Source organism: Sorex fumeus, unplaced genomic scaffold, assembly GCF_029834395.1.
Source record: "Sorex fumeus unplaced genomic scaffold, SorFum_2.1 ptg000006l, whole genome shotgun sequence".
Lineage (NCBI taxonomy): Eukaryota > Metazoa > Chordata > Mammalia > Eulipotyphla > Soricidae > Sorex > Sorex fumeus.
Window position 1 is genome coordinate 8445991 of NW_026606063.1, and position 14306 is coordinate 8460296.

General features: G+C 60.4%; 1 protein-coding gene across 2 annotated transcripts in view; it reads right to left on the reverse strand.

Moving 5' to 3' along the window:
• TOGARAM2 (TOG array regulator of axonemal microtubules 2) overlaps window positions 1-14306 on the reverse strand; it is a 59684-nt gene that overhangs the window by 18562 nt on the left and 26816 nt on the right. For both annotated transcript variants that reach the window (XM_056129854.1, XM_056129848.1), the window contains exons 5-13: window positions 13426-13625; window positions 12794-12987; window positions 9641-9687; window positions 6857-7020; window positions 5779-5929; window positions 5399-5563; window positions 2810-2960; window positions 2102-2207; window positions 1277-1512 (exon numbers count right to left, since the gene is read on the reverse strand). In XM_056129854.1, coding sequence (XP_055985829.1) covers window positions 1277-1512; window positions 2102-2207; window positions 2810-2960; window positions 5399-5563; window positions 5779-5929; window positions 6857-7020; window positions 9641-9687; window positions 12794-12987; window positions 13426-13625 — 1414 coding nt within the window. The remainder of the gene's footprint in view (window positions 1-1276; window positions 1513-2101; window positions 2208-2809; window positions 2961-5398; window positions 5564-5778; window positions 5930-6856; window positions 7021-9640; window positions 9688-12793; window positions 12988-13425; window positions 13626-14306) is intronic.

Here is a 14306-nt window from a genome sequence, read left to right on the forward strand (position 1 = left end):
ACCCCAGTGCCCCTGGGTAGCTGGCACCCAGCACAGAGGAGAGAACTGAGACAGACAGTGTCAGGGCCCTGGGGTGGGGTGGGGGCATGGCAGGAAACCTGGGAGAAACCCCCGCCAGCTGCCCACCCGCCGGCCTCACCTTCCCCAAGCAGATCCTCTGCGTTCCACAGTCCCATAAACGACCCCAGTCCCCGGCCCCCAGGGTCCACCCCAGAGAAACGCAAAGGAGGACCTAGACTCTCCATGGCTCCGGGGCACAGGGTCAGCCTCTGAAGTCCCACCTTCCCTGTGCCTGGCTGCCCTGGGGATACTCAGCTCCCGAGGCAGTGACCCCAGCCATCCTCGGGCACGAGCACTGGCAAGTGCCACTGCAGCATCGTACACGGGCGAGCGAGCTCCCGACTCCTCTGGGTCAGCACCAGGCAGAGGACAGACCCGATGGAGGACGGAGGCAGGTTCTGCCAGAACTCTTCCCTGGATCGGCTCCAAGCCCACATCCATGCCCTTTTACAGATGAGGAAACCGAGGTCCCAAGAGGTCAATCGAATAACCAGATGTGGACCTCGCCCCCTTGCCAGAGTGCCCACACCTGCAGGGGGTCACGACACCCCCGGGGATGTTACCACCCTGACTCACTGGGTGTGGGAACTGCTCTGCCCCATGGGAGAAGGCTCTGGAAAACACTTTGGGGTTCCCATTTTTTTTTTTTGCTTTTTGGGTCACACCCAGCGATGCACAGGGGTTACTCCTGACTCTGCCCTCAGGAATTACTCCTGGCAGTGCTCGGGGGACCATGTGGGATGCTGGGAATCGAACCCAGGTTGGCCATGTGCAAGGCAAACGCCCTACCTGCTGAGCTATCGCTCCAGCCCCCTGGGTTTCCCTTTCGCTCTTGGTCCTCACTTTGGAGCGAGCAGACAGGCCTGCAGAAAGGCCAGTGTCCTGGGAGACGCTGAGGCGAGCTGGGGCACATTTGTCACCGCCCCGCCCCGCCCCAGCCACTGGATTCTACAAATGTCCTTCCCGGGAGGGACAGGCGCTGCGGGCCCTGGCCTCTTTGCCCCAGGGCTCCTGGACATGACCAAAGGCCACTGTGAGCAACCCCGGCTCTCAAGGGGATCCCCAGCGGCCCATAGCCCAGCCTGGACACAGTCGTCCCCAGCAAAGGATGTGACATTCTCACTGCATCCCCCTGTCCTGCCCTGCCCCAGGCCCACTGCAGAACCCCTGCTCTGGCCACAGACAAGCACCCCCCAACACACACACACACACGTACTAGACGCCGGCCGAGGTGAGGGCCACCAGGGCACGGGCGGGAGTCACGTGCTCCACCATGGCGCCCAGCGAGCTGTGGGCGGCCCTCTGGATGAACTCGCTGCTGTTGCCCATCTTCTGCAGGAGACAGCGGGCCACCTCCTCGGCCTCCTGGTCCATGTTCTTCTTCAGGGCCCGGAAGAGGTCGCCCAGCGTGCTGATGGCCAAGCGGGACACCTTAGAGCGGAGGTTGGTGACCTTGGGGAGAGACAGGAGAGGGACACCCTCCAGGACAGCTGCCCTGGTCAGCAGCCACTGTCAGCAGTTGGTAACTGCCCTCTACACCCCAAGAAGGAAGCCCTGGCCTCACGCTTTCCTGGGCAAAACAGGCTCGTTTCAAGAGCCATGGGGCCTACTCTGCTGGCCCTCCTAGTTGGCCGCACTGATACCTCCCAAGTCAGCCTGAGCCTCAAGGCCCTTTGACAAACACCGTGGCTACCAAGTGGGCACGGTGCATCCTCCAGCACGACCCCTCCTGCATCTCCAGGGCCGTCTGGGGGGTGGTGGAGGGGGCTGTGCAATGCTCCCCGCACCCTGTCGAACCGACCCCCAGAGTCGGCCCAGGGCCCTCCACCCTCCAACACAGGGAGCCAAGGACAAAGCAGGGAACAGAACGGGAGCTCCTGACCTCCCCCGCAATACCCTGAGATAAGAGGGAGCCCCGGCCTCAGCAGTTGGGGCTGCCTCCCTTCTTGGAGGGTCCCCTGAGAGAAGCGGGGGCTGACCAGGTTCCAGCTCCCCTCCCCCACCCTCGGGGGGCGCTGTCAAAGCACGTCAGAGGCCTCACCTCCCCGCTCACGGCCAAGGACACGTCGTGCAGTCTCACGGTGAGCACCTCCGCGTGGCAGGCCGCCAGGCGCTGGACACTCACCAGGCCCTTCTCCTTCGTCCGCCTGAGGAGCAGCAGGTCTGTCTCAGGCCCGTCACAGGCAGCGGGGACTCACCCCTCTGCACAGCTGGGGTGCCCCATCACCCCCTCCGCCCACCCCCGGCAGGTGCCATGGAGACTCCCTAGTAGGACAACCGGGCAAAGACCCCGACCTGTCTCCGGAAAGTCAGGTCAGGGTCCCCAGCTCACGCTCAGCCTTGCTCAGGCCAGGACAAATGCCCATGCACCGGCCGCCGGAAGCCAGGGCCACCACTGAGAGTGGGCAACATCCACTAAGACCTGGGCCCAGATCTCACTGTTCTCCAGAAGATGGGGTGTCTGCCCAGAGCAGGGGAAGGATGCCCGCAGATGAGGAAGAGAAATCAAGTGTCCTGACGCTCTGAGTGCCCGAAGGCCACGCCTGGCCCTGGTACACCAGGGGATAGTGCAGGGGGCTCCCTGGAGGGTCCCAGGAGCACATGCATACATGCATGTGTGTGTGCATGTGCGTGTGCGTGTGCGTGTGTGTGTGTGTGCGTGTGTGTGTGTGTGTGCAGAGCCACTACCAGGACCCCCCACCTTCCTTCCCTGGGCCAGGACTGGGGTGGGAGGCGGGTGGACCCTCACCAGTCACTGCTGTCCAGGCACTGGAGGGCGTCCGTCAGCCCCAGCTCCGGGTTCGAGAAAGGCCTCCACTCCTTACAACCTCTCAGCTCCAGCTCCTCTTCTTCCTCCCACTCGGGAGACCCCAAAGTCAGCACGGCAGGTAGCGAGTTCGCTGCACTCACAGGAGAAAAAGACACGGGCAGGTTGATGCCAGGAGGGCCCAGGGCACGCAGAGAAGGGGCTCCACTCCCTGGGTTCCCCCCAAGAGCCCCCCAACTCCCCTCACTGCCTCTGCCCATTGCTGCCAGTGCTGACCAGACCCTTACAGCCTGTCTGGCTGGGGCACTCCTGCCGTCCACACCAGCCCGGCCGGCTGGTGCCTCCCCGAGGCACGCTCCAGGTGGGGTGTACTGAGGCCCCGTGGTGGGACATCTGCGTGACTCTGCCTTAAGCTCCTCCCCCTCCCCCCGCCCTCACCCCTGAGGAAGCCCCCTCCCAGCAGGAAAGGGTCCACGGGCAGATCCAGGGGGCGGTGAGAGCTTCCTGAGGTCAGACCCCTCTGCACGGCTTCTCCTTCCCTATGGCCTGCCAGAACCATGGCACTGACAGCGAGAGCAGGGAGGGACGGTCCAGGCCCCCTTCCACAGTGGTCCCCAGCACAGAGGTGAGGTCCGAGAGACCCGAATGAGGTCACACCCACAGTTCCTCTGCTCCCCCAGCCCGACGTGCTCCCCACGGCATCTCCCCTCCGCTAATCCTCTGCTCTTGTGTGTCTCCTCAGGCAGAGTCTACAGGGGTGTCGCCAGGAGGTGCCTGAAGCCAGGCTGTGGGAAGCCCTTGCTGAAGGCCACAGCACCAGGACTTCCTTCCCATCTTCTCTTCTGCAGCTCAGCCACTAGGGCCACCAGGACCTTGTGTGACCTTGATTCTCCCGTGTGTGTGTGTGTGTGTGTGTGTGTGTGTGTGTGTGTGTGTGTGTTGTATTCAAACAGCACAGACCAGAGGGCTAGAGAGGAGACTATCTCCTGCTCATCAACCACTTCATCACTGCATCACTGTGTTCGCGATCTGCTTCCTCCTAGCTCTTCCTCACCTCTACTTCCATAGACAAGGAACTTCCCTCCTAATCAACCCCCTCATCATGCCCATCATACGTTTCTTTGAAAGAGCAATGTATGCTACTACCACCGTGGGTAAAGTAATAGTTTTGGCCATGAAAAAAGGATCAATATTTACTGGAAAAATAAAACACGGCAGACCCCCGCTGTCAAATCACAGCCAGGGTCCAATGGTTCCGAGCCACGAGCAGCAGCTCTGTTGAAAGGGCAGTTTAGCGGGGCCGAAGGGAGCGCGGCGGGCAGGGTGCTGGCCTCGCGGCGCGGCTGACCCGGCTTCAGTTCCTGGCACTGCACATGGTATCCTGAACCCCACCAGGAGAGACCCCTGAGCACAGAACCAGGAGCAATCCCTGAGTATGCCACCAACCTCTACACACACACACACACACACACACACACACCAGTTTTGCACACCTTCAGAAGGTGCCTAGGCTCCCGAGTCCGGAGGATGACTGGAGAGCCAGGCTGGTGGTATTATCTGCACCCAGCACCATCACTGACACGCCCCCACCCCCACCCCCAGCCCACAGGGCTGCAGCTCCACACCCAGCCGAAGCCTCCGAATGCTCTTTCAGAGAAATACAGGGACCTCATGTGCTTGCCCTGAACAGAGCTGCCCTGTCCTTCCACCCACTTCTGAGAGTCCGAGAGTCCCTTTCGGTCTCCAGAGCGCTCTCCCGCCTGCTATTCTGTGTCTCTTTATCCTGTGCTGTTTCCAGAGGCTTCTGAGGTCACTGCTGTTGTATCCTTCTGTCCCCCACGTGCCACAGACTCCTCCGTCTCCAGGTTGGACACACACCTGCCGTTCACCTGTCCCTAACCAGCCCCTCAACCCTTGGGACTCCCAGACACAATCTCTCTCTCTCTCTCTCTCTCTCTCTCTCTCTCTCTCTCTCTCTCTCTCTCTCTCTCGTTCTCCCTCTCTCACTCTTGTTCTCCCTCTCTCACTCTCTATCTCCTCTCTCTTTTTCCTCTCTTTCTCCTCTCTCCTCTGTCTGTCTCTCTGTGTGTCTGTCTCTCTGTGTGTCTGTCTCTCTCTGTCTCGCTGCCTCTCTATCTGTCTCTATCTGTCTGTCTCTCTCTCTCTCACTCTCTCGCCCTCACTCTCACTCTCTCACTTTATCTCCTTTCTCTCTTTCCTGTCTCTGTCTCTCTGTCTCTGTCTGTCTCTCTCTCTCCTCTCTCTCTCCTCTGTCTGTCTCTCTGTATGTCTGTCTCTCTCTGTCTCCATCTCTCTGTCTCTGTGTCTGTCTGTCCATCTGTCTCTCTCTCTGTCTGTCTCTCTGTCTGTCTGTCTCTCATTCCTCTCTCTCCTCTGTCTGTCTCTCTGTCTGTCTGTCTCTTTCTGTCCCTGTCTGTCTGTCTGTCTGTCTGTCTCTCTCTCTCTCTCTCTCTCTCTCTCTCTCTCCCTGTCTCAGTGCCCACCAGGTCTGCCTGGGCCACAGACAGCAGCCACATCCCCACGGTCACCTTGGTGTCCCCAGGGCCTCACCTGAGGCGTGGCGGGCGAAGCTGGGCTCCTGCTTGCTCACGGGGATGCTGGGCAGGGAGGCGCGGTTGGCTCGTCTCCTCAGAGCAAGCCCGAAGGTGTTTCTGTGGGGACTGCTCATCCTTGTGGGCAGGGACTGGGTCCCGCTGCCGCGGAGGGGAAGGAGGCCTGTGGAGGCAGAGAAGGTTCTAGAACAGACCCTTGCATCTCCCCACTGGAATTACCCCTCCGTGGACTGTGAAGGTGGGGAGGTTCCCTGTCCAGCCTCAGGCTGGGGGACAGTCGGGCAGGCCTGGGGCACTGGTCAGTCTTTCTTCTGGCTAAGGTGACGGTCCACATGTTTACACTCCCAGCAGGGCTTAGGGGCACCCAGCACCCAGTACCTTCCTTCGTCAGAGTCCTCCGGGAGGCCAGGCCCTGGGCGGCCAGCTCCCGTGCCCCGTCCGGCTCCCTGGCCCTCCGCAGCAGCTCCATCTCCTTCATCTGCTTCAGCCGCATCTTCTCCTGGGCTGACCTGGAGATGGTGACCTGGACCTGCCCGGAGAGGAGAGTCCATGGGCATTGGGCCTCCAGCGCTTCCTCCTGCCACTGGCAGTGACCCCCCACCCCAACCACCACGGGGCTCTCTCCATAGAATCCTGAATTTGGTGGCCTGTGTGTGTGGTGGGGGAGGCAGACAGACACATCCCCTTGTCCCCAATTCACACAGGGAAGATGTGAAGGCGCTTCCCTTGGAGGCCAGGAGGCCCCCAGACTCCTGAGGAGGCCAGATGAAGCGAACAGAAGCAAAGGGGGTCCAAGCCAGAAGTGCTGGAAGCATGAGCAGGGCCTGGGCCAGACTCCACAGAGGCCAAGGGTGTAGGGAGCTAGTCGGCAGCTCCCCATTCCTTCCTCTCCTCCCTCCCCCCTGCCCTCCTTACCACCCTCTCCCCATTCTAACACCCTGGCGGCAGGGCACGTGGTGGTTCCTGGACATTATGCTGCCCCCAAGGGAGCCCATGGTTCTCGGGTAGAGGTACTGCATGGGTCTCGGGAGGGCAGAGAATGAGCTCTGCGTCTGAGCAGGAGTCAGGAGCCCACAGGAGAGCGGCTCTGGCTCTCTGGCTTGTGGGGACATCACAAGCCTCTGTGGCTATCTTGGGGCTCGTGCAGATGACTTGGCTGGGTTCACCTAATACCTCTGTGCTTCCTTCGGAACACGGAACTGTGTGGGACCTCCTGCCCCCATCCCTCCTCCCCCCACAAACATCTCCCCTCACACAGACCTGGTTCCTGCCCCAGCCCCACCCGCCTCTCCAGTTTATCCCTCCCTCCGCCTCCGCACACCTGTCTGCAACTCTGGCCTGAGGTGCTGGGCTTGGGGCTCCCTTTGTTCCCCTCCGGAAGGCCATGGAAACACTTGGGCACAGGCCTGCACCTCGCAGCGCACCCGGCCCCATCTCCCTCCCGGGGCCTGGGTACCTTGGCACCATTTCCTTGGTCCTCTTCTCTGAGCTGGGCGTGGGCGTCTTTGGCATGACTGAAGGCAAAGGTTGTCAGCGTCGGCGTAGACTGGGATGAAGACAGGGCGGGCTTCTCGGGGGCGGCAGATCTGTCTCTGCCAGGAAGGGTCAAAGCTTTGTGCTCTGAGGGGCAAGAATAGAATGCTGCTGAGAAGAGCAGCACCCTGGAGGCGCTATTGTCCCCCGGGCTGCATCCCGGAAGCTGCGTTCCCCTGTGTGGGGGGGGCAGGGGGGGTATTTTACTCCTAAGTCCTCAATCCTGGGCTCTGCTGCCCAGTGGATGCCCGACGGAGAAAAACACAAATCCAATTCACAGAGAAGCACCGGCACACCTGGAACGGGACCTCCCGCCCCATCTCCCCCCTCCCCCACCCTCCCTAATGTCTCTTCTTGAAGGACAAACATCCTCTTCATTTCATTGGTCCATCCTTCATGCACCCGTCTGTGCACCCATCTGTGGATCCATCCATCAGCTACCCACCCATCCATACATTCATCCATCTGTACCGTTATCCATCCACTCATCATCACCCATCTGTCCATCCTTCTATCTCCCCATCCATCCACCCCATCCACCTATCCACCCATTCATCCATCCATCCACCCATCCATCCACCCATCCATCCACCCATCCATCCATCCATCCATCCATCCATCCACTCACCCATCCATCTACCCACCTACTCATCCATCTACCCACCCATCCACCCACCCATCCATCTATCCATCCATCCACCCACCTGCCCATCATCTATCCATCTACCCACCCATCCATCATCCACCCACCATCCATCCATCCATCCATCCATCCATCTACCCACCCATCCACCCACCTGCCCCCCACCCCCATCTATCCACAACTCCTGCATGTCTTATTCTAAGTCAGAGGAAGGAAGGGGGAGGGAGGAAACATCTGGAAACAGGAGCAGATCCATCATCTCAGAGGCGAGGATATTTCCTGAGACTAGAAATACATCTCAACCGAGCATGTACCTCTGGGAAAGAAAAACTAAAACACGTCACCGTCTTTTCCCATCCTCCCATGACATGTGCGGAGGGGGCAGAGATTTTTATTATACTATTAACCAGTGCAGCCCTGCAACCTTCAGGTGCTCCTCGGAGATAAAACACAAATTCATTTCCAATGGACTTCAAATCCATCATTTCTGTTCCTGTACCACGTCTGACTAGAGGTTGGATGGGGCCAGTTCATTGGTTTCGCTTTATGAAAGATGAGCTCGTCAGGTTTCCCTGCTCACAGCATGGAGCTCATGGGCTTTGGGTGAAGCTGCACTGGGGGTCTCACACCATGGGGTTCCCATCTGGGGCTGTCTGAGACTGCAGGGCATGTAGAGGTTGGGGTCCCTGCCAGGCCCCCAGGTCACCCCATCTCCTGCCCAGCCTTTCAGCATTCTCTGAAGGATCTTTCTGCAGGAGACTCTAAGAGGACCAAGGGCCGGGACCTGCACAGACCCAGAAGTAAGAAACAGGGCAGAGAGCTCCTGTGCCCAGATGCCAACTGACAAGGCAGAGAATGCAAGAATGCCACAGATTGGGAAGCCCTGGCCTCAGACAGCCCCGAGAGCCCCCGAGCTGAGAGCCGGAAGGTCATCCCGCGAGCACTGGGCATGGTGTGTGTCTTCCCAGCACCACCTCCAAAAACACCCAAATGCTTGTCCTTGCAGCCTGCTACATGAGTCTGAAGCAGCACACGGGGATAGCAGACGAGGGGACAGTGAGGGCCCGTCTCATGTCCAGGGCAGCTGGCCAGGGAGCAGGAAGAACATAGTCCCGTGCGGGGTCCGAGCCACAGCCACAGGGGAGGCCGCCCTGGACTGTCAGGACGCAGCCTTGCCCGGGGCCAGCCACGACACCTGCCCATCCCAGAGCCGGGAGGCTGGAATGGGACGGGGACCCGCCCTCTGGCCACTGCCCACACTCTAACCCGCACCTCCAGCCCAAGCCATCGTCTGTACAAGTCCTCCACGACTGAGTCCCTCCTGGACCTCTGCCCAGCATGGACATCCCCTGACCTGGTCTGTTTCCTGGTCTGTCCCCTGGTCTGTCCCCTGGCCTGTTCCCTGGCCTGTCCCCTGGCCACCAAGACCAGATGACCCAGGCCTTTGTGGGGTCTGGCCTCCCCCACCGGCAGCAACCCTGGCTGTGTGAGCATTAGAGGGTCCCGATCCAAGTGGGACCCCACAAGACCAGCACAGCTTCCAGGCTGCAGAGAGAGGGGCTGGGGGACAAGGCGGACTCTTAGGGGTGAACTTCAGGTGGCCTCGATGGGGATTCAGAGGTGAAGTTGTTCAAACAATCCATCACCAGTAAAAACAAACAGAACCCCACGCCAAAGCCTCGTGCCAGCGTCCAGAGGGCATGCATGGCCCTGAGAGCAAAGAGGGACCCCTGCCTGCTCCTGGCCCAGGAGAAGGGACAGCTCCTGCGTGTCCCCGTCCCTCCCTCCCCCTCAGAGTGGGAAGCACATCCTCCCTGCCCAGGGGCAGCAGGCCTGGACACAGCCGGGGTCAGCTCTAATGTGGCACGGCAGCCATGCAGCTCCCCTCGCGACAGAAGGCCCTGGAGGGCTCACCCTGAGGCTCGGGGACTGGACGAGGCCTCCAGCCCTGGACACCAGCTCCCGCACCCAGAATCATCCCGATTTGGAACCCCCTGGCCACAGCCTGGGGCCTGGCGTTGGATACGAGGGCAGGGCAGGGAGCCGAGCATGGACGGTACATACCCAGAGACTTAGGGGTCTTCTCCCGAGGCCCGCTGTCCCGAGACAATCTTAAAAGAACGGGGAGAGAAAAGCACCGTGAGAGATGTTGATGCGGCAGTGTGTGAGAGGCCGGGCAGGGTGGCTGCAGGCAGAGGTGCAGCAAAGGGGCCAGGTAGGGGCTGGAGTGATAGCACAGCGGGTAGGGCGTTTGCCTTGCACGCGGCCGACCTGGGTTCGATTCCCAGCATCCCATATGGTCCCCTGAGCACCGCCAGGAGTAATTCCTGAGGGCATGAGTAATTCCTGAGTGCATGAGCCAGGAGTAACCCCTGTGCAAAGCCGGGTGTGACCCCAAAAGAAAAAAAAAAGCAAAGGGGCCGGGCAGAGGGGAGGGGGTTGCTCCAGGAGAGACACAGGTCCAGGCTGGACTATGTGGCACATGTGGCTCTCCGTCCTGCTTCTGGAGCCTGTCCCCGGGGTGACCCCCGTGAGACCTCGCCACACTGCACCAACAGGCCCGTAAGAGCTGCCGGATGCCTAGGGATGCTGAAACCATCCTCTGCCTCCCCAGGTCCCCGGGCAGTGGCTCCCTTTTCTGCTGAGAGGAAATCTGCAGCCAAGAGGAACAGCAAGAGGACACGGGCCTCCTGCCCCTCCCGCGGGCTCAGCACGGGGATCCTGCGATGGCCGAGCATCAAACGCCCACTGTGGCTGGCGTTGCGCTGTAGGGGCCCCCAGGAGGACTTCCTGGCAAAGGGGCCCCCACACCCCCCAACAAAGGCCCTTCAATTGTGTTCAGTGCATGGTCCTCTTCTGGGGGCAAACACAGGGGCCCTGGAGCCTCAGGGCTGACCTTGGGGCTGACCGGGTCCAGGCCGTGACTGGAATGCGCTCGGCCTTTGACGATACACTTGGCACCGGGCCCCAGGGTGTGCTGGACACCTCCAGCAGGCGCATCCGCTGTGGCACTGGGCAACCCAAGGGCCACTGAGGGACAGAGCAGGGTCAGGCTGCCCACAGCAGCACAGCGTCATGGACGAGCCCCCGGGAGGGCAGGTGGGCAGTGGGTGTGGAGGACAGTGCGTGTGGAGGTTGTGGGCTGTTAGGGGGGCTATGGGCAGTGAGGGGGTGCTGACTTCCTTGGCTTTTCTCTCTGCGTCGTCTAGCTGCTGAATCCCTTTTCTTTCCTTTCATGAGGGGACACACCTGCAATCCTTGAGGGCTAGTCTTTGTGCTCAGGGACCCGTTGAGCGGGGGGTGGAAGCCAGGCTCCTGGCAGAGGGGCCAACAGCTGGATGCGGGGACCAGGGAGTGAGTGATGTGCTGACAGACGCTCAGTCCCCTGCTGCCAGCTACAATGAGCTGAGACATCCACGTGACCTGGAGGGCCAGTGAGCAGCTCTTCATGGTGGCTGGCGCTGGCCAGGGACCAAGCTCAGCGCTGTGGGGCCACTGAGATTGGGGGATGAGGCCCCGCCTCTGCCATGGACAAGTCAGAGAATGCGAGGGGGCGGAGGGAAGGTCAGTTTGAGGAGGGGGCAGGAGAGGCGCCACCCTCCATGCAACCGACCCAAGGAGGGCGAAGAGGGTGAGGAGACCCCAGGGCAGGGGGATGCGGCTGGGGCTAGGGACAGGCTGGAATAAGGGGTTGTCTTTTCACTGTCTTTCTCATGGGTGTGAGCCCTGCCATGGCCCACGTGTGCTCTCAGTTTCCCCAAATACTTCTTTCCTCGACTTCCCTCCCGCGTCTGCTCCAATGTCCACCGTCCCCCAGAGGCCTCTCGGTAAGAGTGAGGGCTCTCATGAGGGGTCTCGCTGCCTGTCCCCTGCTTCCCTCCCTCCCTTCCTCCCTCCTCCACTCGCCTGCTGCTCACACTCTCCCTTCCGGCCTTCCCGCAGCCTCAGGCCCCGCTCCCTCTCCTGCATGCGGCCAGGCCCACAGTCTGTCCATCTGTGCCTCGCACCTGTCCTGCCCAGGCTCCTGTCGGTGGGGACCAAGTCCAGGAGCCCCTGGACACTGCCTCCTGCCTGGGGTGTAGGTGGGAGTGCACGGCCTGGGGTGCAGTGCCAGAGCCGGACTGAGGGGAGCCCTGAGGGAGCCAGAGAGAAGGGAGAGCGACCCAGTCACCAAGGCCCGAGGGAAGGCAGAGAAGGGCGGGAAGGTGCGCTGCACACCCATGGTGCACACACGCATGCTTTCTCCCAATGAACACGCTCTCCCTCACGCACACTCTCCCACGTACACACACTCCCACATACACACGCTCCCACATATACACTCTCTTACATACACATGCACAGACACACTCTCCCCACAAACACACCCACGAGCACTCTCCCACATACACACACATATACTATCTTCCAGAGTTACACTGTCTCCTACATGCACAACATGCATACTCTTCCGTACGCACACACATGCACTCTCCCACACGCACATGTATGTACACTCTCCCACATAAACACGCATGCACACTTTCCATATGTTTCTCTGAAACATCACACTTTTTGTCCACGTACACACACATGCACACACTCTTCCAAATTCATCCATATTCTCGACCACACACTCACTCTCACCCACATGCATGTACATACACATGTACACATACGTGCACTCTCCCTCACTCACATGTACATTCTCCCTCTCACACGTGCTCGTATATAAGCAAGCTTGCTGTAACGTCATTCAAGCTGGCCACAGGGCTGTCCTCGGCCCGCAGAGGCGTCTCTGGTGACCAGCCATCAAGCGCGTCATGACAACACTGAGGTCCTCTTCCCCACTGGGCCCATCTGCCCTGAGCAGGGAGGTGCCTTTGCAAGTAAGTCCACAGGCTGAACGGGCTACACACACCCCACAACACCTCTATTTCCTGGACCCATTCATGAAGGAAATCCCTAGTGACAAAGAGCTACCGTGAGTTCCATGAACTTTAAAAGAACCTTTTAAAGTGGGCCTTATTCATCTCTGCAGGCGAGGGAATGACACTGGACGGCCAGCAGGGAGAGGCCAGGACACACGGCTGGCACTTCCCCCGGTCTGTGACTGCAGGTGGGGGCCCTACCCTTCACCTGGTGGGTGCCCAGAACTCCGCCCTGGCCCGAAGGCGCAGCCCTGGGAACCGAAGAAGGTGTGGAGGGAGGAGGCAGCGATCACCCGGGGGTGCTTACCGTGTGGAGGGCGCCCTCAGGCCAGTGAGGAGGGCGTCCTGGGCTGGAGACAGGAAGGCGGGGAAGGAGCCGGGTGGGCAGAAGGAGGAGGCCGTGGGCAGCCCAGCCTTGGGGATCGGGGGGATCACCAGGCTCCCCAGAGACTTGTGCATCTTCTCGTCATTGCAGTGCAGGTACTGCCCCGAGATCTGCACCTGTGGGAAAGCAGGTGGTGGTGCAGACCCCTACGTTCACATCTGCCCTGGGGGGGGGCACCTCTAGGCCCCTCAGCACTCACCTGTGCCTTCCTTCCTGCTTCCCAGCCACAAACCCTGCCCCCCCCCCCCCCCCCCCCCCGCGCTTAGACACCAGCTCTCCATCCACTCCGCCCTATTCTGATCCCCAGGGGGCAGTTTCTGGGCAAGAGTTCTCTGTTTTCACCCCACAGCTACCCCCGGAAGCATCTGACCCAGCCCTGGGTGCAGCCCAGAGAAGGCCAAGGGCAGGATGGGAGAAGTCATGGCCTCTGCACCTGACCGGGCTCCCCAGTGCCTCCAGGGAAAGTCGGGGCTCAGGCAGAGGCCGTGAGAGGCATGAGGGAAAGAGAGAGAGAGCAGAGGAAGGTGGGGAGGCGTGGGGTGATGCCCACTCACCTCCTGGGCATCAGGACGGCTCTGGCTGCCAGGCGGCGGGTCCAAGGGCTTCTCTTTGGCTGCGGTGGCCTCAGGGGTGGTGGGGATGCTCTGGATGGGAGGCATGGGCCTGGGAGCCCGCAGCAGCCTCTGGGAGGTGGCCCGGGGGATGGTGCTCCGAAGGGGAACCCCCTTGGGGCCTCCCAGAGGCTCCAGAGAGACTGCAGAAAGGGGAGACGTTAGTTCCTGAAGTCTGGGGGTGGCTGGTAACGGGAAAGTGGCATTGAGGCCAACCCACCCGGCCAGCACACACACGGCTTCTCCTGTCCCCATCTGCCACCTATGGCCAGAAACACCCATTGTAGTTCCCCATTTAAACTCAGAAGCAGTGGGGCTGGAGCAATAGCACAGCAGGTAGGACATTGGCCTTGCACGTGGCCGACCCGGGTTCGATTCCCAGCATCCCCTATGGTCCCCCGAGCACCGCCAGGAGTAATTCCTGAGTGTAGAGCCAGGAGGAATCCCTGTGCATGGCCGGGTGTGACCCAAAAAGCAAAAAATAAATTAATAAATAAATAAAAATAAAATAAATAGGGGGCTGGAGTGATAGCACAGCGAGTAGGGCGTTTGCCTTGCATGCGTCCAACCCAGGTTAGATTCCCAGCATCCCATATGGTCCCCTGAGCACCGCCAGGGATAATTCCTGAGTGCAGAGCCAGGAGTGACCCCTGTGCATGGGCAGGTGTGACCCAAAAAAAGCAAAATAAATAAATAAATAACTGTCCTTCCGTTGTTCATCCATTTGCTCAAGAGGGCCCAGTGACATTGTGAGACTTGTTACTGTGTTTGGCATATTGAATACGGCACGGGTAGCTTGCCAGGCTTTGCCGTGCAGGCGAGAT